The sequence below is a fragment of the Trachemys scripta genome, chromosome 4 (genome assembly GCF_013100865.1).
Source record: "Trachemys scripta elegans isolate TJP31775 chromosome 4, CAS_Tse_1.0, whole genome shotgun sequence".
In the NCBI taxonomy this organism is placed as follows: Eukaryota; Metazoa; Chordata; order Testudines; family Emydidae; genus Trachemys; species Trachemys scripta.
The window spans coordinates 89,995,001-90,018,389 of record NC_048301.1 but is presented as its reverse complement, the minus strand read 5'-3'; the positions used below and the strand labels follow the sequence as shown (position 1 = coordinate 90,018,389).

Here is a 23,389-nt window from a genome sequence, read left to right as displayed (position 1 = left end):
ACATAGGGTTAAAATAAAATGTAGACACTTAACCCCAGGGTTCCCTAACATGGATCAGCTGACTCAAGTCCCACTAACCCTGGGCTTACATTATGGTGTAGATATACCCAGAGCATCTGGCCCATAAAAAAAGCTGAGCTAAGCTCTCCTATTCCAATCCAGATTCTTCCAGTTGAGCCAATTCAGAGTGTGGGGCAGCATCTGGGGTCTATAAGAGGCCTAGAACATAAGAATGGCCATACTAGGTTAGACCAATGGTCCATTTATCCCAGTACCCAATCTCTGATAGTGGCCAGTGCCAGATGCTTCAGAGGGAATGAACAGAACACGGCAATTTTGAGTGATTCATCCCCTGTTGTCCAGTCCCAGCTTCAGACAGTTGGAGGGTTAGGGACATCCAGAGCACAGGATTCCATCCCTGACCATTTTGGCCTATCCTCTATGAACTGATCTAATTCTTTTTTGAACCCAGTTATACTTTTAGCCTTCACAACATCCCCCAGCAATGAGTTTCCCAGGTTGTTTGTACATTGTGTGAAGAAATACTGTGTTTTAAACCTGCTGCCTATTAATTTAATTGAGTGAACTCTGGTTCTTGTGTTATGTGAAGGGGTAAGCATTCACTTTCGCCACAAACCATTTATCATTTTATAGACCTCTATCATATTCCTCCTTAGTCATCTCTCTTCTAAGCTGAAAGGTCCCAGTCTTTTTAATTTCTCCTCATTTGGAGCTGTTTCATACCCCTAATCACTTTTGTTGCCCTTCTCTGTCCTTTGTCCTATTCTAATATATCTTTTTTGAGATGGGGCAATCAGTATGCAAGGTGTGGTTGTACCATTGATTTATATAGTGGTATTATGATATTTTCTGTCTTATTTTCTATCCCTTTCGTAATGGTTCCTAACATTCTGTTTCCTTTCTTGGCTGCCACTGCACATTGAGTGGATGTTTTCAGAGAACTATCCACAATGACTCCAAGATCTCTTTCTTGAATGATAACAGCTAGTTTAGACACTGTCATTTTGTATGTAAGGTCATAGGCGCCAACTCTATGGGTGCTCCGGGAGCACCCATGGAAAAAAATTGGTGGGTGCTCAGCACCCACTGGCAGCTCCCCTTCCTGCCCCCCCTGCTCCAGCTCACCTCTGCCTCACCTCCTCCACGATCGCGCCGCTGCATCCTGCTTCTTCCTCCTCCCTCCCAGCGCTTGCGCCGTGAAACAGCTGATTCGCGGGGCAGGTACGGAGGAAGGAGGAGGGAGAATGTGGCATGCTGGGGGAAGAGGCGGGACCGCAGCGGGGATTTGGGGAAGGGATCCAATAGGGGCAGGGTGGGGGCAGAGTTAGGGCGGGGACTTTGGGGATGGAGTTGGAATGGGGGCGGGGCCAGGGTGGGGAAAGGGTGGAGTCGGGACGGGGCTAGGGGCAGGGAAAGGGGCGGGGGCGCGGGCACCCACCAGAGCCGGAGAAAGTTGGCGCCTATATGTATGGTTGAGATTATGTTTTCATATGTGCATTACTTTGCATTAATCAGTATTGGATTTCATCTGCCATTTTGTTGCTCAGTCACCCAGTTTAGTGAGATCCCTTTGTAACTCTTCACAGTGAGCTTTGAACATAACTATCTTGAGTAATTTTGTATCGTCTGCTAACTTTGCCACCTCACTGTGAGAAAGAGACTGGGAAAGTCAGAGCAGACTGGAAAAGGGTAGGAGATGAGAGCTGCCAGAGACAGATGGTGATTCCTGGGAGAGGGCTGGTGGCAGGAGTTCAGCAAAGAGAGTCCCCAAGACAGAAAGCCTGGGTCATAAAGAGCTGAAAGCAGGAGCCGCAGCAGAAATAGATGCTGGCTCTCAGGACAGAAAGGACTGAAGGAAGTGGGAGCAGCAGAGGAGTTTTCCTGCTGACGTTTCCTTGCAGGAGAGCTGGACCCCAAGGAACAGTGAAAGGTATGGGGGGAGTGAGGGATACTCCCCAGCAAGGATGCTTCCAGAAGAGAGACTCTCAGAGTTTCCATGTGGAAGAGCAGGATTGCATTCCAAAAGGAAGGGCTGGGGTTTTTCAGCAGACCGGGTCGTAGGTGGTCAGGCTTAGTAGTCGGAGCGGGAGTCAGGCCTAGTGGTCAGAGTCTGAATGCCAGAGCAAAGGGTTGAGGCAGAGTCAAGGGTTGGAATTGGATTACCAGGCATCAAGGATGGCAGGAAAAGGGCTGATTCTGAGGCAGGAGCAAGGCTGGAACAAGAGGGGAATGAGGCTCGGTGCAGGGCAGTACCTGAGCTGGAGTGGAAGAGCAAAACAGGAGCAGGACTTGGGGAGATGAGCATGGGGAGGCAGGGACACCAGAATGGGGCAGCCAGGGGGCCATGGTTCCATCACTTTTTACCAGACATAAGGGTGAGAAATGGGGGAAGGAGGGCGGAGAGGACTGAGCAGGGGGCGGGGTCTTGGGGGGAAGAGGTGGCACAAGGGTGGGGGACTCAGGGAGAAGGGGCAGTGCGGGGGCAGGGCATCGAGGGGAAGGAGCAGTGTGGGGGCAGGACCTTGGGGGATGGGGCAGCATGGGGGCAGGGCCTCAGGGGGGAAAGGGCAGTGAGGACAGGGGCTCGAGGAGAGGGAGTGTGCAAAGACCAGGGAAGGGACAGCGTGGGGGGAAGGAGCCACAGTTCAGGCGTTGTTGGCCCTCCCACTTTTAGGGAGCTTCTGTTACCCCTGCAGGGAGGCAGAGAGTGTGTGGGTGTTGAACAGTCAGCAAGCTACTGCTGCTGCTAGATTAAAAAAATGGCCTGGTGGCTTCCTGAGCCAATCAGGAAGGATGGTCCATCAGGCTGTTTAGCTGGCTTGTTAGGGCATCAGAAGTGTTGAGCAGGCACAGCAGAGGGCCTTACTTCTGACATGGGGTGGCTGTCCTGGTACAGGGACCGAGGAGAACAAACAAAGAGTCCAGTGTGGCAAAGACACTGGGCTATGTTGAGAAGAAAGCCAGGTTTTAAGGACTACATGCACTGGCAGTACTACCTGCACTCACTCCAGAAGACTAGTATTGGGGATGGGTTGGAGACAGAAGTGGGCATTGCTGGAGAGTGGTGTACTCTGAAAATCCTGGGTCAGTGCAACAATCCCTAGAGAAGCCTTTCAGCCAACACAAGTTAGAGTAGCTTATGATGAAACTAGCCCTCAGCTGCTACCATGATCATGGAATGGAAAACGACGTTTCTTCCTACCTCCTTACTGAGCAGAACTCAGGCTCAGTTTAGGATCTGGTCCAGTTTTTATATATATTATTTTGATTGTATTTTTCTCTTTTAATTATACAAGACTCTTGTTTTTGTAATGAGAGTTTTACTTATAAACAGTGACATTTGATATTAAGGCTTCTACCAATACGTCAAAACTGAGAAAAACAATCTCTCTGTATACTGTAGATAATAAGGTAATCAAGAAATGTATCACAACCATAAATGTTAGTATATTTTAGTATTTTTGTCTCTGAATGCATTTGCTTGTGTCAATATTTGCAAAATAGTTCCCCTGCCCTTGAAAGGTTACACACATTATTGGGTAAATGCACACTATATAGAAGCAGCTTAATACTTTATGTATGTGTATGTATTTAGTTTATTGAAAGTTACATTTTATATATATTGGTTGGGTATTTGCCAGATAGATCCAGCTAACTGTTGGCCTTGCATGTACAATGAAAGAAAACAGAAGTAAGGAAGCAGAGGTTAACAATGGACAAAGCGTGAATTCATAAGTGGCCTTGTAAATAATATGTAGCTAGTAGATAAAGAAATAGTAAGAAGAATAATGTGTGACAAGCTTGCAACTGCAGTTTTGCCTACTAGCACACTTCGTATCTCATGGATAACTCATGATCTATACAGGGATTGGTTCATAAAATTAGTAAGCCAATCATAAAGCGTATGATACAATGTAGAATGTAGTGAGCATGTGTTTGTTTTAGAATATATATATAATCTGATTTATAATTATGTCGTTTGGAGTTCTTTGATCACCTCAGGTGTAGTTTTATGAAATGCCAGTAAAAAAACATCATGGACTTGTTTGGATTCAAACTAAGTTTTTGGATTCCATAGAACTGGACGAGGTGTTCTGGATAAGCTGAGTGGAAAAGGTCTCAGAGGAAATCGCAACACTAACTAGTAACCTTAACACTAATTCTGAAAATTTTTACATTCCATCCCATATTATAGATAATAAATGCCACATTATCAAACAGGGCTCAGTAGGTGAACTTGGAAATATGTGAAGGCATTGTACAATCAAATAGTTGCATATCTTGTTCTAGATTTGCAAATGCCCATTTGCTGTAAATATGTGCGCTTCTGCAGATGCATTCTTTTTCTCTCCTCTGAAACTATTTGAAGAGATTTGTGGGTCAGTCTTTTTGCTGAAATTAAATGTAATAAGTTCATGCTAATATTAATGATGATTTTTAATAGAAACAAAATGTTTTTTTTTCCTTTTGGAGTTTTTTATGGTTCAAGGAATTTATTATGATGTTATGAGTAGTATTGTAGGTTTTCAGTAGTTTATAAATTTAACAGATTACTATTCAATCCCAGTATTTTTTGATGAATTCATATGGGCTTGGTTTAGTGAAACATCCATCAAGCTTCTGCGCTTCATAGCCCATGCTAGTCCCCCAGTATGGACTCTGTCTGTCTTCCCTGATTCATGAGACAGGTGTTTCTGCTTACTGTTGAGTTAGGCTCATTATAGCTGAGTTTTTCAGTCTCTTGATGTATCAATATGAGGAATATTTAAACAATTTAAAATTGAAAAAAAGCTTAATTTTCAACTTATATTTATAAAAGAGGAATTTGGTTCTGTCAATGTGCAGAAACTTAAGTTTTGAATATAATCCTATTGAGATTCCCGTACAGAACAAAAACACATACAGATTTATAATGTTTATAGTGCACGTAAAAATAGTTATTTTAGAATTAGGAACCCTTGTTAATAATGTCAAAAATCCATTCATAATTTGTGGAGACTTTAGTAGTCACAATGAGCCATGGTGAAATAAGAAAATTGATCTAAATGGTAAATGCTTAGAACAATTTATTGATATGCATAACCTGATTATATTGAATACAGGTGCACCTACTAGATTTAATTCAGTGGATGGATCGTTTTCTGTTTTGGATTTGGGATTTGGAACAAATAATAGAGCTAGTAAATGCTGGGAAAATTCATAAAGAAGACTGAAATGGGAAGTGATCACTTCTCTACGCTTATTGAGTACCAAGACCAAGGAAATGTCGAAAACACAAGAAGAGTCCCTTGCTGAAATTTTTGAAAAGCTGATTAGGGACATTTTCAAGATTCAATTTGATGAATATTTATGTAGCAATTGTAAAAGTGACAACCTAGAAGAATTCTATAACAACATAATAAAAGGAATTATAGTAGCACTTGATCTGGCCATCAACAAAACATCAAATGGCCCCTGCCTTAGAAATCCAGTTCCCTGTTGGAATGAGGATTGCAAATAACAATGAATGAAAGAAATGAGGCATATTAGCAAGCAAGACACACAATTAATAGTAAAGGCTTAATTAATTTTATAAAATATATAATCATTTGTCTGGTGGCACAAAGGATTATCAGAAAGACAAAAAATGAAGTTGGAGAAATTTCTGTAGGAAATTGAACAAATATTCAGAACTTCAGAAATATATAAGCAAATTCAAGAATTAATGGAATTCGAAGTAAAAGTAAATGTGTACCTGAACATATTGTAAACAATGAAATTGAGGTCTCTAACTTAGGAAAGGCAGACACTTTAGCAAAAGAATTCCAAAAGTCAGTAGTAATATGAATCAAAGCAGTGAGTTACATGAGTGGGGAAAAAAGGAGGTTTATCGAGGAAAGCTGTGAACTATGAAATGGCTAGAGAGAATATACTCATGATGTGTTAAACAAAAATTGTACTGTGCAGGAGCTTATTGCAGCCAATAGAACAAGGAAAAATATAGCACCAGGTAAAGATATCATAAGTAATTAAATGCTTCCACACTTGTCAGAAGGGAGTCTTAAGATTCTATTGTGGTTACATAATGATATATGAGGGTTGGGGGGTGTAAGAGGACAAGGGGGAAGGGCTGCTGCCAATGGAATAGAAACAAGAATTGGTGATACTAATTAGGAAACCAGGCAAGGTACATACAAGACCTGATGTTTATAGGCCTATTGCTCTCACATCATGTGTGAGGAAAATATGATAAATGTAAGACTAGTGGAATACTTAGAGAAAAATGATATTATGACTGAGATACAAAGTGGCTTCAGAAAAGGGAGATGTACAGTTGACCATATAGGGACTGGAAACAGAGGTACAAAAAAGCATAAGGACTAAGAACTTTAAAAACAGTAGTTTTCCTTGACATTGAAAAAGCATATGACATGCTATGGAGGGAAGGCCTCCTATATAAACTAGCTAAAATTGGAATAAAAGGGAGAATGTTTTGGTGGATTAGGGACTTTTTAAGTGACAGAACTATATAAGTCAGAGTGGGAATAACTTTATTAAAAACCTACAAGCTTGCAAATGGAATTCCACAAGGAAGTATTGTCAGCCCTACTTTGTTTTCCCTTATGATAAATGACCTCTTGGAAAGTGTACAGACAGGAATAGGTATTTCCCCTTTTGCAGACAACTGTGCTATATGGACTAAGCATAAAAGACTTAAAGTAGCTGAGCAAAAGACAAATGAAACACTCCAGAGAATTTCCAAGTGGGAAAATGTTTGGGGATTTAAATGCTCATTTGCAAAAACTAAGGGCATGCTTTTAACCAGGAAGAAAATCAGGGAAGACTGGGACTTATTTCTTTATGGTGAAAAAATTAAGATAGTTCAAAAATTTATGTTCCTACGATAATAATAAATTAACTGATAATACATTAACTTGGAAAGGTCACATAGATTATATCATAAAAATTGTAAAAGTAGAATTAAATTACTTAACAGTATAGCTGGATACAAATGGGATGCAGATAAGAAGGTATTGATGATATATAGTGCATCGATAAGACCAGTTTTAGACTACAGATGACAAGCGTTTGGTTCAGCTTCGAAAACAGCTATTAGAAACTTGGAACTGTCATGCAATGAGAACAACATCAATGTGTGCTGCAAATAGCCACTGGAGAAGCACCTATAAACCTAAGGATGGAACTATTAGATCTAGTCTTTTGGGCAAAGGTAAAAGGGAATAATGAAAATAGAAGTATGCAATGGATTTATGAGGATTGCTGAGAAATTAATAGACAAAATTTGATGGATTGCCACAGACTTCCTCATACTATCAGGGAAAAAATGGGTCAAGGAGATATATATAAATGAAAAATTGAGAGAACTAAAAATTTTTAGTCATGGGAAATCAAATTACAACTGGACAGTTATTTCTCCCATTTGTGGATTTGGAATAGTATGAAAAAAAACAAGGGAATGAAAATACTACACACTATGACCAATACAATTTCTGAATTAATTTATGAAAAATGGGGCTGGCTTTGTCAAGTCTATGCAAACGGATCAAAAGATGACAGCCCCGGTGGAGTGGGAACAGCCTTCTGTGATCCCAGTCCAGAAATCTAAAAGGCTACTGAATTATGTGACTATTCTAATGGCTGAACTAATAGGGATAATGTTGGTATTAGCCTGAGTATGAGATGTGTGACTGGCTGCAGCTGTAATTTTATTTGATGCCTTGTCAGGCATTATGACAATCAGATCACGGACTTCAGGAAGAAAAAAATGACACAAACAGTGAAATAATATTCCTAACTACGGAAATAATGCAAGTAGGTATCAGCGTAACAATAGTATGGATTATGGCACATATCGGCATACATGGAAATGAGGTGGCTGGCAAAGCAGCAAAACAAGCTCTAAAAAATGAGTAAGTGGATATTAAGATACCCTTAAGTAGACAAGTGTGGTCATGAAGGAGTTTGTGAAGGAATGCCAAGAACTATGGATTAAGGAAACAAAAGGATGAAGATTTTATGATGTATGCTCAAAAATCGAAGATAATACTATTCTACATAATCAGATACAAAAAGTAAAGTAGTCATTTTATAGTGTTAGCAGCTCATTGTGCTTTAAATGATCAATTAAATTTATTAAAATACATAAAGGTGGGTTGTGTAATGTGTGCAAAACCAAAGAAACTGTTGATCATGATCTATGGCATTGTGGGCAATATTCTGTGGAAAGAAAGTTATTTTATGGAAAATTGAGTCAGCTTGGATCAAAGATTTTTCCCTAAAGGGACTAGTGAGAATATCAGGAAAATGGAATAGTGCAAAAATTGTTGCATTTCCTTAAGGATACTAGACGAAGTGAAAGTACTTTTTAAAAAAAAATATGGCTAAAAGTGAATGACGAAAATGGTGGTCATAGTTTCATATGATGTGCCAAAAAACAAATTCAAAGAAAGGATCTTTGCAGTCAGTCCCTGGGATGAGGGAGGTCAGCAGGGACAAGCACGAAGTCCCAGGGGGAGAGCCTGCCCCGGAGTAAGGAGTCTGGCAAGAAGGTAGTAGCGGTGAAGTAGTTACAGGGAGTAAGTAAGCTTCCATGGTAAATCCAGAAACCAGCAAGAGAAAATAGAGAGACTTGGTAGAAAGGAGCCCAGGGAAACAGCAACAGAACCTGGATTGCTGGTTGTAGGTTCCCTGGGCTGAAACCCAGCTTAGCGGGTGGGCCCATGTTGCCCTACCAGCCATTGGTATAGTGGCATAGAGCCTCAAATCTGGAGATGGCATTTGGACAGTTGTCCTTTTGTCCTTCATAATCATGGTAGGGGTGGACTAAAGGGTGACCTAGCTGGAGGGCCAACTTACCAGAAGAAAGACTATAGCAAAGTGAGCAACGAAGAGCAAGGGGGCACCCTATGCAGCGAAAACTACATTCCCAGACCTAGATGCAAGAAGGCTCACCTGTGGTCAATAAGAACCTCATTACACTATGCTCTTGCAAACACGCACGTGTGAGTAACTGTACTGATCCAAGTACATGTGCTTACTTGTGGAATGTATATCGTTTGTTTGCAGGATTGGGGCCTATGGTCCTGTAAATTATCAGGCTAGAACACTAACACTTTTTGGAAGCTATACTGTTGGAGATCAAGGAATCAAGCTTAACTATTGCAGCTTGAACTACAATATGCTGCACTTCTCGTTTTTTTCCCAAATCTGAATTGAGATGATTTAGTTACTACTCTTTCGTAATCTTTTAATTATTACAAGAAACACAGAATATCATAAAGTTCAAAGCTTACTTATATACTACTATTAAATGACTAAATATAGTTATCTATAGCGCAAATGTTGAGTAACTATAGTTATCAAACATAATTGGTTAATTGCTTTAATTATTCATATTCAGATAAAATCAAGTTATTAAATATGTTGTCATCACAATTTCTATTGTCATTTTCTTCTTTATAAAGTGAAAATAATTATGTAAAGAATATTAATAAAGATTTCAGCAGTTCAAGCAAACTTGTAATGTCTTTAACAGAAGTATATTTACAAAAATAAGGTCTTTTCCAGGACAGCCATAATGTAGAATTGTGCAATAGTTATGGTATAGTTTTTCTGCAACAACTAGCAGCTACTTCTCTTTTCCCATACATAAATGGCAGCCTGCAATAGCTAGAAACAAAAGATCCCTCTCCCACTCTCTGAATACAGTGACATTCATTCTCAGAGAAGCAGGGGCAGCTTTTTGAAAGCAGACTTCTTCAGCCCAACAATAACACACAATGAGTTATTGACTTGTTTATATATGGAGCTCTTTTCAGTAACTAACTCTGACTCCCCACAGTCTGGACAAATGATTGATTTCGTTGTTAGAAAAAGAGAGAGCTCTTGCACTAAACTCTGTAGTGCAAACTACTTTTCCCCCATTTGTTCCCCTACTGAATAGGACCTTATTAAAATGCACTTTCCAAAAAATACCTGCAGCTGGCCTTTATAAGCATGTTTTGTATATATAAATAAGTAATTTGTCCCACTCTTTTGTATAGTAATAGGCCATTGGGTAATCTTGTCAATATATATATCTGAAGGCTGATTGCCACAGTTTTTATGTTAAATTGCATTTTTTATATTTATCTGCATATAAAACATAATTCAGATTGTTTATTTGAACAGTAGTTATGTGCTAATTGGTAACAAAGTTAATATTTTAAAATTACTGGGCATAAGTTTTTCTTATGGTGAGGTCTTGAGACTATAAATTGGTTATATGCTCTACATGCAGGTTAATTAGATATTTTATAATATTAGAGCAAACTATGAAAATTTAGTTAAAACTCTTTTGTATTTTGAATATATAATTATTGATCCATTTGTTATCTCATAACTATAATTATAAAATGTCCAGCCATACATTCTGTTATATTCTATCGCTCAAAACACAAACATTTTCCACTAATTCTTTATGCCCATCTGTTGAAAGGAAAATTGATTAATCCACCCTTTTATTATCTTTCAAGGGTTTTTATTTTGTTATCTGTAAAAAAAGTTGGCTTTCTTAGGTCCTACTTAATCATTATGACATATTTTAAATGTAAACAAGCATTTGGTATCTTCTTTCTTTAAAATGTTTATATGCAGCACCTAAAAAGTTGGCTTGTACAGCTGCTATGCTGGAAGAACAATTTCTGTGTGATCAGAAAGCATAGCTCACTTTATGCTATCCTGAACTTTATGCTTTGCTAGCTGCATACCCTCCATGGGAGGTTAAGAACCCATTCTCCTCAATAATTTGTGGAGAAATTATGTCTGGGATGCATCTTACAAAGAAACAAGGAAAAGATTATAAGAATTTATTAAAAGTGAACATATTTGTAAAATAGTCACAACTAGCCTTTAATTGCACATTAGGCCTGATTCGCCATGAGGTTGCATCTATGTATTCAGTTACACTTGTGCAAAGTGAATGTAAAATATTACCAGATCAGAATGATAGCATTTTAATACAGCATTGCATATACTCTGCAAAGTAGTAAATAATTACACAAGATACAAGGTGGCAGAAAATTTTGTCCATTGTATTGTATTTTTTAAAGCTTTTCCCACATGATTTTAAGAAAGGCTAGATTGCCTATTCACCCAGACGCTTAAAGTTTTCAGAAAATTTAGGGAGACTGACCAATGTCCATCAAATTTGCTGATTTTTGTACTTTTACTCTCTGTCTTACTATTTGCTTTTTACTTTTTTCCTTGTTTTGTATTCGTTCCATCATCTTTGTGCTCTCTTTCCCTGTACTTCTTTTCTTTCATTCTTTCTCCCTCATTTTTTGTCCAAATACATTTTTTCAATTCTTCATACCTTAACTATTTTTTCTCTTAATTTAATTTCTTTTCTTTTCCATCTTCTGATTCTTTAATTATACTCTTCTTTGCTGTCTCTTCTTTTCTTTTGGTTTTGGCTACTTTCTATTTCTTTCCCTCTCAATTCTGAATTCCTTCTTTTCTTTTCTCTCTTTTCTCACTGTTTTCAGTTTCTCTTTTCTGTCCCTCTCTCTAAGCTTTCTTAAATCCTTTATTAAAAATAACAAACTACTGTGCTGTTATTTGTGTAAGAATTCAGATATCATAAAATGAAGAGAGAAAATTAGCACAGGTATATGTACAGAGTTGAGGTCATACAATTTCCCACTGCATGTCACAGATGAATGAAAGAAGAATTCCTATTCCAATGACACAATTATGCGTGGCCCCTGTCTATTCTAGACATCCAGGTTAACACCAATTCACCTCCACCTGGGTTATCAATGCTGGGAGCCTAGTGCAGATGGGACATCGGCAACATGTCACCTAATCCTGATCAGTGTCTGTCTGCCTGGCATAATGAATAAATTGATGACAGCAGCTGGAGATCCATGTACATTAATGCTACCAATCTTGCTGACCTGGGTGGAACTGAACTAAAATTAGTGGACAATGTTTTAAAAGTCCCTAGTGTAAACAGGCTCTTTGAGGCAGGAAGCCTAAAGAAATATAATTCCCCTACCCCAGTTCAGTGAAAGGTCCTCCACATGAACATTAGTAATCAGTCTCGTATGGGTTGTGAAAGGACATACCTAAGTAGAAGGAGATGGGCAAGGGAAGAGCCACTTTGTGCCATCACCCGTCTGTAAACCCATTAGGAATTTCCTGCAGAAATTAGTGCTTACTCTGTTATCTGTAGGGTCTTGCTCTATGCCATCAACCCACTTTGGGTTATGGATCAGGAGACCATGACAGCATGTCTCTTGAGTGAGTTTTGCTGGCAAGGGGGAAGGGCTGGTTCTCTACATGGGTTCCCTGGCACATTTTGGATGCCCCAAGATCCACAGGATTTCCCTGTGAATCTTGTGATATCCACACATATGAAGCATTGCCTCATTTTTGGATCTGAAAGCCATGGGCCACAACCTCGGCTGCAGTAAATTGGTTTAGTTCCATGGAAGTCAATGGATCAATACTGACTTATTCTGGTAGAACTATGTAGATCCAGCTCTATATCTCTACCTCCGTAGGAACTCTCTGAACTGCAACTTGTAGAGCTTCTTGGTTTTTTTCACTCCCATATTTAGTACATGTATAATACTTGATGATACATGGATTTACTGTGAATGGTGCCCAGGTTTAGCATTGAAGGGGAAACTGTCTTCCTAACTTTTAATTGGCATGCCAACATTTTGAAGTGTTTCTAATCTTTGAAAGACATATGTAGTTAACTCTCTTGGACAAAATTGTTCTGTTGGACAAATTATATATCTCTTTAATCTTATTGGAAGGCACTCACCTGTTGTCTGTCTGAAATGATGCCTAATATACAAAACATTTTTCAAACAGCAGGCACTTTGACTCTGTGGTGATGGGCATGATGTAAGAACCTGAACAGAACAGAAAAAGATTTCATGCAGTCTGAACAAGTGAGACCTGTAATGTGTCTTTCATTTAAATTATGCCAAATGTAGAGATGCGCTAGGCATAAATGACAGGAGAATTGCGCCCTAAAAGAAAAAATGGGCATATTATCATTATGTCTGGATACTTGAAGGAGACGCTATTAACGTTGCATAATTTTTCAAAGTGAAAATGCTCTCTCTTGATTCAACTTTTGCTTTACATATTTCTTATTTGATTTCTATTTGTGAACAGTATTGCAAAATGTATTTAAATGTTATATTTATGAACAACACAGCAAGAGTTTGAAAACGTTCAAATGTTTGTGTCTTACATTTTCTTAATAATGGCATGGAGCTTTGTCTTACTACAGTACTCATAGTCTTTTTGGGTTTCCAAGCATTTACTCTGTTGTATTCAGAAAGCTACAAGGGCGTCTACAATGTGTTTTATCATGTGAAAGATAGCATTTTGTGTGCAGTTAATTGTGCTGGTGCCCATTGTGGATTGCAAGAATAAAACCTTGGCTTTATGGTGAAAAGCTTTTGGCCTAAACTTCACTATACTTTATCATTAATCAACCTTAACTTGTACAGTTGCCTAAATAGTTACCCACTCACCCTCAGTCCTTTCAGTCTTACTATCAGCTATGCTCTGTGACGCCAATGGATGCACTATTACCCAGTCATCTGACAATGTGGCCTAGCAGTAGCAAGTTCCCAGCATATACTTTTCCTGTGCAGAGACTTGGACTCTGTGTGTGTGGCTGTAAGGCTTATTCCAAGATGTGTAGTCACAATTCCACCCAAAGTGTGGGACAGTGGGTAAAATCCTGGTTCCATTGTAATCAATAGCAAAGCTTCCATTGGTTTCAGTGGGACAGGATTTTACCCAGTAAGTTCTCACAACTGATAACCTGAGAGGGTCAAAAGGAAAGGTGGTGCACTTGCACCATTTGTTTGGAATCTGCTCCTGCAGAGGGGACAGTGGCTCTGTCTAAGCTTTGTGGTCCTCATACAGTGATCCCAGAGTGGGGCAAGGGCTGAGAAATCTCATCAGAAGACTATTTCATCAGGGGAAATGTGGTGTTGGGACCACTTCTCTCTTAGCATCACCGTGGAGAGGTAACAGCAGACCCCACTCACAGAGCTAGAATTTGTTTTTTAAGCAAGCTATATAGTAGTGAATGACTAAAAAGTATTAGGTACCACAACTTATTTTATTATTGTCTATATTAGATATATCTTAAAAACTGTTTGCCAACTTCAAAATAACTATAAGATAAAAATTAAAAATTTCATATATTCAAAGTTAGGTTATTCATTCTAAAGGGTGAGTTTTTTCACATATATATATTCTAAATTGAACTGTCCCTAGAATGTTGATAAAAACTGTATTTTCAAATTGCCATAGAATAAATATTCTGTGAATGAGCTTGTGTATGAATGATTGTATCACAATGTTCTATTAAAATGTTTTCACTGTTGTAAATATGGGTTGTAATCAAAAGCATTTTATGCATATTTCAAGAAATGATTTTAAATTTTTCAGATGGATTTTGCCATTGATGGTCAGAGAGGGGAAATCACAGAAAAAGGCATTCTTTCAATGACAACAGAGGAATTATATTTAGAGCAAGAAAAGGTAAGTGAATAATATCAGTTAAATATTGTGATAAATCTGGAAAAACATTTCAAAGACAGTGAGAGCTATTATTTATATTTGAATATAAAACTGATGTTAATCCCTGCATATAACTAAAAGAGGAGGGTTATTTAAAATAATCTGCTACGTATTGATTTAGTAGAAGGCATTTATAATACTGATTACCCATGTACACATGGTGAGGTCAGATTTTCTAACCTCAAAATGTACTACTGCATTTTCCTGTTAAAGTAAGCAGTGTTATGATATCAAGACACAGATGGAATACTCCTGCTTGGCTACATATTGAATAAGAATTAATGTCTTAGTCTCCTTTCTGTGGGCTGAGCTCTACCGTTCAAGTTTCTAAGACAAAATCCCCATTGATGGCAGCATGAATATGATCCTGTTTTATATTTCACCTCCCTCTGTACAAAGACTTAGTTCTTTTAGGTTAACTCTCTTATCAGAAATAAATTTATAATGTGGAAACTGGACAGGACAAGGAGTTCTTGAATTAGTTGGGATAAAGCTAGAAGATGCATTAAAACCAAATGAGGCCCTAAATTACACATAGTCTCCAGAAATCATGTTCTTGGCAGTATCTCATATTAATGCATCTACAGGAGCACCTATTCTGGCCTAATCCTTTTGCCACTCTATAATCTCCATATTGGCTAAAACAGCTGGGTATTGATAAATATGTTAGGCCTATGTCTGTGACTTCTTCCCTTATAAAAGCAACAGCAGTTAGCTATATAAATTGAATTCCTCATGGGATCTGAATTGGGAATCATTTAAACTATAAACCAAAGGAATTTGGCTGTATCATATTGAATAATCCTCAGCTGATAGATTCAACAGAAAATACTTCTTACGATTCAGTGACCCACCTCATTTGCATTTAAGGTAGGCACAAAAGAGGATGATAAATATAGGAAATGTTGCAAAGCCCCTGGTTCATTGATGCCTATAGTCTGGGTCTGCCCTAAGGTGACATGCGTTTAGAGAGATGTGCGTGACAGAACATATTTTATTTAAATTTGGATGTTCCTTTAACATCTGAAACTTTCAAACAGTACTAGGACTTACATAGCTAAAATTAGACCTTAGAAATCTTTCAAAATTCTGGTTCCCATGGACTGTTTCTGTATGCAAATAGTTTATCTTGGAAAAGTGGAAACCTTGTCCATCTCCAAAGATTGAAGACTCATGTAATAACTTATTTGAAATGGTAGCCCTTGAAAGACTCATGCACGTACGATGGCAGGAACACACAAAACTTCAGGACACAGGAGCTCTTTTGTCTAATCATTTTGACTAATCATTACTTTTCTTTATTCAGCATTGAAAATTTGTAGTTTACTCACCATTTGTACTATTTGCTTTTTTTAATCCATAACCAACCAATTTAATATACTGTGCGCATTGGCCCCAATCCTAAACTCCTTACTTAGGCAAAAGTCCTAGGACTATCTCTGGAGATTGAACCAGTAGCTCCCTCTGGAGTTAAATAAATTTTGGTGGACATACTAATTCTATCTCTGCCTGCTGAAAGGCATGCACTGAATGACAAAACATTTATATCCTCATCCCTTATTAGAAATGATCCTGAGGGACCAACCAATTTCTTAATTCTTAGCACCCAAGACAAACAGAATTTACTGCTCCTTCACAAAAATGCTACCTTGAAGTTTCTCTTACAAGCCTATGGTTTGCTTTGATACGTTGGAAGCACATGGCAATAAAAGGAAACACAAAGTTGCTATAGATATTTGTCTAAATCACACATACTTTTTAATTATAGGAGTCTAGCGTATAGGTATATGTTACAGAGTTCATTTACAGACACTACAAATTTACATTCAAACTACACGTGAAAATCAGTTAGTTATAATTTAAGGATGAAAAATAACGTGAAACAATTGATCAGATTCTCTATTCTGCTCCAGTGGGAGGGAGGGCAGGAGGGTGTCAGTGTGTGTTAAACATTTATTTAGGAAGTTTTAACAGGTTTATAAATCCTTGCCATGTAAGAGAGACAAAACAATAATCTCCCCACATGAAGAGTACCTGAGCGATACAGGCCACTAAAGAGGCTCGATACCACCCTTTTCCCTAGCTCCTAGTGTAGGAAAGGGAGTGAGTCCAGTGTGCCCATCTGCTTCAGCTGTATTTGTATTCTGGAACAGTCTCTGGGCACAAACAGAGGTGGCTTAAAGGTGCCTTTTCTTCTGCCCCCCCCCCCCCAGCAGACTTGCAACAAACACAGCTTCCCCAGACCAGAGAATCTAGGTCAATGTGTTTTGTCTTTTGGGTTTTTTTAAGCAAATCAGTCCTAGATTCTCTCTGTCTTATGCCTCTCTATTCCATGCAGAACACAAGGTCTTCACCATTGCATCCACCTCTGCTGCTTAACTCCTGCAGTCTTAGCTACTTCCCATATCATTTTGATAACTTTCAGTTCTACTTCTGTTGTGTGCATCCATGTTATCCTTGCTCGGCGGGTTACAGTGCAATGGCTGTCTTGTTATGTTCTTCTGGTCTTTCCTCCATGTATATGCTAGCCCTCTCCATTTTGGTTCTGTAGTTTCCTGTCCTATCAGTTTCTGTTTTGTCCTCCTTCAGAGTTCTTCATTTGTGGTTTGTTTGTTTTTCTGACAATCTGATACTGAGGATTTGTCTAAGGCAGCTCTTTATGGAAACTTGGAGTCTAGATAGTCCGGTCAATAAGAATCAATCCTAGATTGATGGAATTATTAATATTACATATGATCATAATAGAGTAGCTTTAAAGTTATTTGATACTAATTTGAATGCCTTATATACCTCTACCCCGATATAACACAAATTCGGATATAACGCGGTAAAGCAGTGCTCCAGGGGGGCGGGGCTGCGCACTCTGGTGGATCAAAGCAAGTTTGATATAACACGATTTCACCTATAACGCGGTAAGATTTTTTGGCTCCCGAGGACAGCGTTATATCGGGGTAGAGGTGTATTCCTTAGGGACTTAATTATAATTCCATATTAATTGATGCATATTTATTTTAAATGTTATCTGTATTTTATAAATAATTGTATTCCACCAATAAAGGTTTCAGCCAAGTTTAATCATAATTAAAATTTTTGGATCACATTTGCAAACATATTAATTCTTATCAGTCATATTATGTAAAAAGTAGATGTGCAGAGCCAGTCAAAAAACAGAGCTATTTTCTGATTATTCATTTACAGTTGAATTGCACTGTTGTGTTAAATAGTGGCCTGATCCTGTCTCTCAGACACAAGTAATTTTTATTTACAAGAGTAGTGCCATTGAAGTCAATAGTATTATTTGTGTGATTAAGATTTGCAGAATAGTGCCCTATCAGTCTATGATAACATCACTAGATAACATAATTATGACGCACCATCATAGATTTATCCTCAGAATTTCTCTTTTCCTATGAACCAGTTTAATACGCATTCTCATTTTGAAACAAAAATATTTTCAATACTATAAATCTTGAATCTCTTTCCTTACTATTGTTGCTTCCCAACATCTTTTTTTTCTAACACATCTCTTGTGGGGCGTGATTCTAGAAGGTGCTGATTATCTAGGGCCAGATTATGAAAGGTATTTATGTGCCTGATGATGCAGATAGGCACCTTTCAGAAGTGATAGCATACTTGACTCCTGTCTGTATCTTTAGGTGCCTAAATACCTTTAAAAATCTGGCCTTTATCTCCAACAGATTTTAGTGGGAGCTGAGATGCTGAGAACTTCGAGGTGCTTGGTACTTTGCAGAACTGGATCCTTAGTTTTAAAAAAATAACAATTCCTTTATAATACTTAATGTCACTTTCAGACCTAGTTTAGAAACACATTAAGGATGCTGGACCCAGACCCTTAGATAATATAGATCCACTGAAGTCGTCAGAGCTTGGCTGATGTACATCAGCTGAAAACTTGGTCTGTTAAATCTAAGCTGATATTGCTATTTTTGTGTGTCTTCTACCCTTTGTGGAGATTTCAATTGACAGGTTTAGTGTGAAGTAGCTTAGAGCACTTCCTGATAATGTGTGGACTGTGAGTTGTATAGCATTTCAGCTGACATTAGTATTAAGGCCAACAGGAGAAACAGGAGGCAGTATGAATAATAAGATGACTTTTAGATACATTTATAGTAAAAATAAAGCTTAGAGGTTTTTTTTGTTCTGACTTCACAGGAGCACCTTTAAATGTTAAAGGTATAAAGTATATGATTTAGAGGTATGAATAAAACCTACGTATTCTGTATAAGTATATCCAGTATAGGAGCTTTGCAAAGTATCATGAACATTTACAAACCAAGGCTCAAAAAGCTACACATGCACCCTTCATCATGATGAGTTCAGCTAACAAGGGGGGGGGGGAATGTTTGATTATTGCACCAAAAAAGATTACTCTCCTTCACCTAGTTGAATTTTGCAAGGCTACAGTACCCAGCTCCACTGAAGTCACTGCAGCTACACTGATTTACACCAACTGAGGACATGACCTTATATTTTTAATAGGAGAAATAGCTAGTTTCCCTATTTCCATACACTTTTTCTTGAAGCAATCTGCTCACTTACCGTAGACCCACCCAAATCCTGTACTAGTGTCACTTCCTTGTCGAGTTTTCCTGGAGAATGAGGAGTAAAATGTGTAGGCTTTCTGCAGCACAATGAGAGTGTGCATTTTTTCAACTTATGCGTACGTAAGCCTTCTTTTGTGAAGAGGACTCATAGGGTCAGATAATGTTTAAAGGGAAAGGCTTTATGTCTCTCAGGCCTGCATGTTTCCACATGGATGCATCCACACACACACAGATTGAATTATGAACAGACCTATTAATGCTGGGATCACAAAAGGTCAAGTTTTGTCTTCTTTTACCTCTATTCAGAATTGCTTTTGAAAAGGGGGAAAAAGGATTTGCAGAAAAAAGATTCATGATGAAGAATTTTACAGGTCTTTCTCCATTCCCGCTCTCCCCCCCCCCACACACACCCCTTTTAGCAACATCTGGGAATTGAAAAAAATTCTTACTATGTAAAATAGTTCAGGGGTATTGTATTACTAGATTTTAATATAATTCTCCTAGGTCACATGTAGGGTTACCTTTTGAGATAGCCTGTTACCTAACAACAAAAGGAACTTCTGTAAACATTTCCTGGTACTAAAATGTATATAAAGTTTATCTGAAGAAACATCCTATAATTTCCAACAAAAGAATTATGGGTATTTTTTTTCTGATAACAGTGGATGGCCAAATCCTGAAATATTTACACCATCAATACCCCCAAAACTGAGTGATAAAGTTAAATTAACAGCTTGAGCATTTTCAGATTATTATTTTAATACATTATTTTAAAAAATTGCATGTAAAAGTGGATTTCTATATATGGCACATGAAGAGAATCTACTTCATAGGTGACTCTGAAATGTCAGGCTCTATACACATTAAAGGGTTTTGATGATATCAGGGTAACTGTGAAAATATAGCATTGGAACACATTTATTGGAAAGTGTTCTATCAGTCCTCACCCTAAGTAACATTTACATTATATAACCCAATACCATTGCAGTAGGAACATCAACTAACTAATTTGGCTGAGTTATGTCTTGACTTCCACATCCTGCAGTGAGCTGTGCAGAATCTTAAAATGTGTCTTTAAGATTTAAAACCACCTAAAAAAGTTTTTTGTTTTTCGAAAAATCTTACAAAAAGCTGCCTAAGAAACAGAAAACAAAGAAGGGGGGGGGGGGGGGGGGGATGGTCGGTTTTCAACATGGCAAAAGGTTAACAAGTAGAGTGCCTTCAGACTCTGTATTATGTTTGATGTTATTTACTTTATTAATCATCTGGAAAAGATGCAAACAGTAAAGTGGGAAAAATTTCAGATGAAACAAAATCATTTAAGTTAGTTAAGAGTGGAGAGTACAGTAACTTCAAAGAGACCTAACAAAGCTAGGTAAATTGTGACATGATGACAGATGAAATCCATTGTTGTCAAATGTAATATAATGCACATTGGAGGGAACAGTTTGCACTATTCATCCACATTGCTGGATTCTAAAAATGGCTGTTGCTACTCAGGGAAAAGATCTGGGGATCACTACGGATAGTTCAAGGAAAACCTTTTTGTTGTGCATTGAGAGCCAAAAAAGCAAACAAATTGTTAGGATATATTAAGATGGGATAGAAAATAATACTAAAAATACTGTAATGCTATTCTAATCGCCCTCACCCGGAACATTGTAATTTATTCTGTTCACCTGTATGATAAAAGTTATAACAGAAATACAAGGGATTTAGAGATGGATGACAAAAAAAGATTAGAAGCCTGTAGCAATTTCTGTTTGAAGAGAGATTGAAAAGATTGGGACTGTGTAGTTTAGACAGGAGAAGAATAAGATGAAACATGATAAATGTACAAAAATAACGAACAGTATAGAGAAAGTAGATCAGAAACTTCTATCTACTTTTCCCTAATACTAAAAGAATAAAGGACATTTGATAAAATTGAAAAGCAACAAACATAAAGCTGATCAAAATATGTGCTTTTTTTTAAACTGCACTTAATTAATGTATTCATTAGTACAATATATCAATGAGACCAATAGGTTAGGCTATGTCTACACTACCACTTTATGTCCACAAAACATATGTCGCTCAGGAGTGTGAATATTCCACCCCCCTAAGTGACATAAATTATGCTGGCATAAGTGGTAGTGTGCATAGTGCTATGTTATTGGGAGAAATCCCCCTCTTACATAGCTACCACCATTCATGGGGGGTGGGTTAATTATGTCAATGGGAGAGCTCTCTCCTTCGGCATAGAACGACTACATGAGAGATCTTACAGCGGCACAGCTACATCAGTATAGACATGCCGCTGTAAGTTCTCTAGTGTAGACATAGCCTCAGTAGGATTTAAAAAGAGAATTAGATATAAATATCAATAATGAGAACATCCACAGTTGTATCATGTTTGATTAAAAAGTATCCTTCATGTCATAAGCCACTAACTGATGAGGGCTAGAAGAAACTTCTGCTGTAAACAAGTTATTTTGTACTTGTTCTTTATGGAGCTTCTCCCCTCTTTCATCTGACACAGCTAGTACTGGCTACTTCAGAGACAGAATACTGGATTGGATGAATCAGTGATCTAGTCCCGTATAGCAATGTCCACAGTCTTTTTAAATATGCAGGAATTTAGAAGTCTTATGCCATAGTACTGTGTATCTTGCAAAGTAATAATAGAGGGATATTCTGTATGTGATTTTAATCAAAACTTTTTCTTGTTAATATCTTCAAATCTCTTAAATATAACACAGAAAAATTCTGACAAAGCTTACACATACATTTCAGAGTTCTAATCCAGTAGCATCAGCCACAGAAACTTTGTTCTTATTTTAAAATGTATAAATGACTTTGTGTATAGCCTTATATAACTCAGTTGCCTGTGTGGTGTTCTCGATCTATCTATACAAAAATTCAATAAAATAGAACAATACAAAAAGTGTCTGAATATGCACTACAAAGCTATAATTCTTTTACTTACCATGCTCACTCCACCCTACTCATCTCTTAAAGATTGACAAAACTAATGATATTCATGATCTGATTTTCATTGTTAGGTGCACAATTGCACATGAAAAATGCAATTATTAAGTATGGTTAGATGCATAACTATGTTCTGCCATGTGCAAAAATACCTGATATGGGCATGTAGTGATAGTAATTGCACCCCCAAATGAGTATGAATTGTGTATATGCTCTTTTAAAAAATAGCTCCATATTTTGGACCGAAATGTTAATGATTACTTATGAAACTGTCTCTATAAATAGATAAGCCTTGCAGCATGCCACGAATACCCTGAAATGTGGGGTTTCTGGAACCAAAGGGATGGATAATTCCAAAGCTCTCATAGTGTAAATATTCTCCTTTCAATTCAAATCTGGGAACTGTCTGCAATAACATCCCTGCTGATTTCAACTCCCAGGATGTTAGAAAGGGGATGTGCTAGATTTAAATTCATGATGCTGGTGGTTACATATTTCATATTGGCAGCTATTGCTAATAGTTCCCAGGATCTGAGTTCTAAACTCTAGTTGTAGGATCAATATTGTGTCTTCCAAATATCATTTTTACCCCTAAATGGGTAAGCCATCTTTGAAACTTTTTCAAACCTCATGGCTAAGTAGAGCATCTCTTTTACTAATTTGTGGAGTCATGAGGAATGTGGTCACTGTTCTCATTAAAATAAAAATATTAAAGACATGTAAATATCTTAAAAATGCTGCTATGGAATCTGGAAAAAACATGTATATAAATATATCCAAGCAGATGTAATTCCAGTAGAACCATTCTTTTTGAATTACAAATTTATTTATCTCCATTATGCATCACTGGTGATGTTATGGACTATAACTAATTGGTTTGTGAATGGAAAAGATTTTTAAAAAGGGGGGATTTGAATGACTGATACATTTTCATTCATTAAAGATGATCACGCATATGTACCTACTTATGAACTTTGTGGCCATCCATAACCAGAAATATATATATATAAAAAAAAAGGTTTGTTTCACCCATCACCTCTGTTGTGTATATTTCTTGTGTGGTCTTTCTCTGTCAGACACAAGCAGTAGGTATACAGAGAGATCAAATACATTCTATACTTCCATTCAAAGTTTGCACTGAAAAGCTGTCTTTTCCCTCAGGTTTGTAATGAAAATTCTCGTAGGTGTGACATCAACAATTGCCTCTTGCTAACAGCTCTTGTAATTTAACC

The 23,389-nt window shown here is 37.7% G+C and overlaps 1 protein-coding gene across 1 annotated transcript in view; it reads left to right on the top strand.

Moving 5' to 3' along the window:
* Positions 1–23,389, top strand: part of DCDC1 (doublecortin domain containing 1) — a 420,863-nt gene that overhangs the window by 164,873 nt on the left and 232,601 nt on the right. Inside the window, exon 9 of the mRNA XM_034769879.1 lies at positions 14,491–14,583. Within this exon, the coding sequence (XP_034625770.1) occupies positions 14,491–14,583 (93 nt within the window). The remainder of the gene's footprint in view (positions 1–14,490; positions 14,584–23,389) is intronic.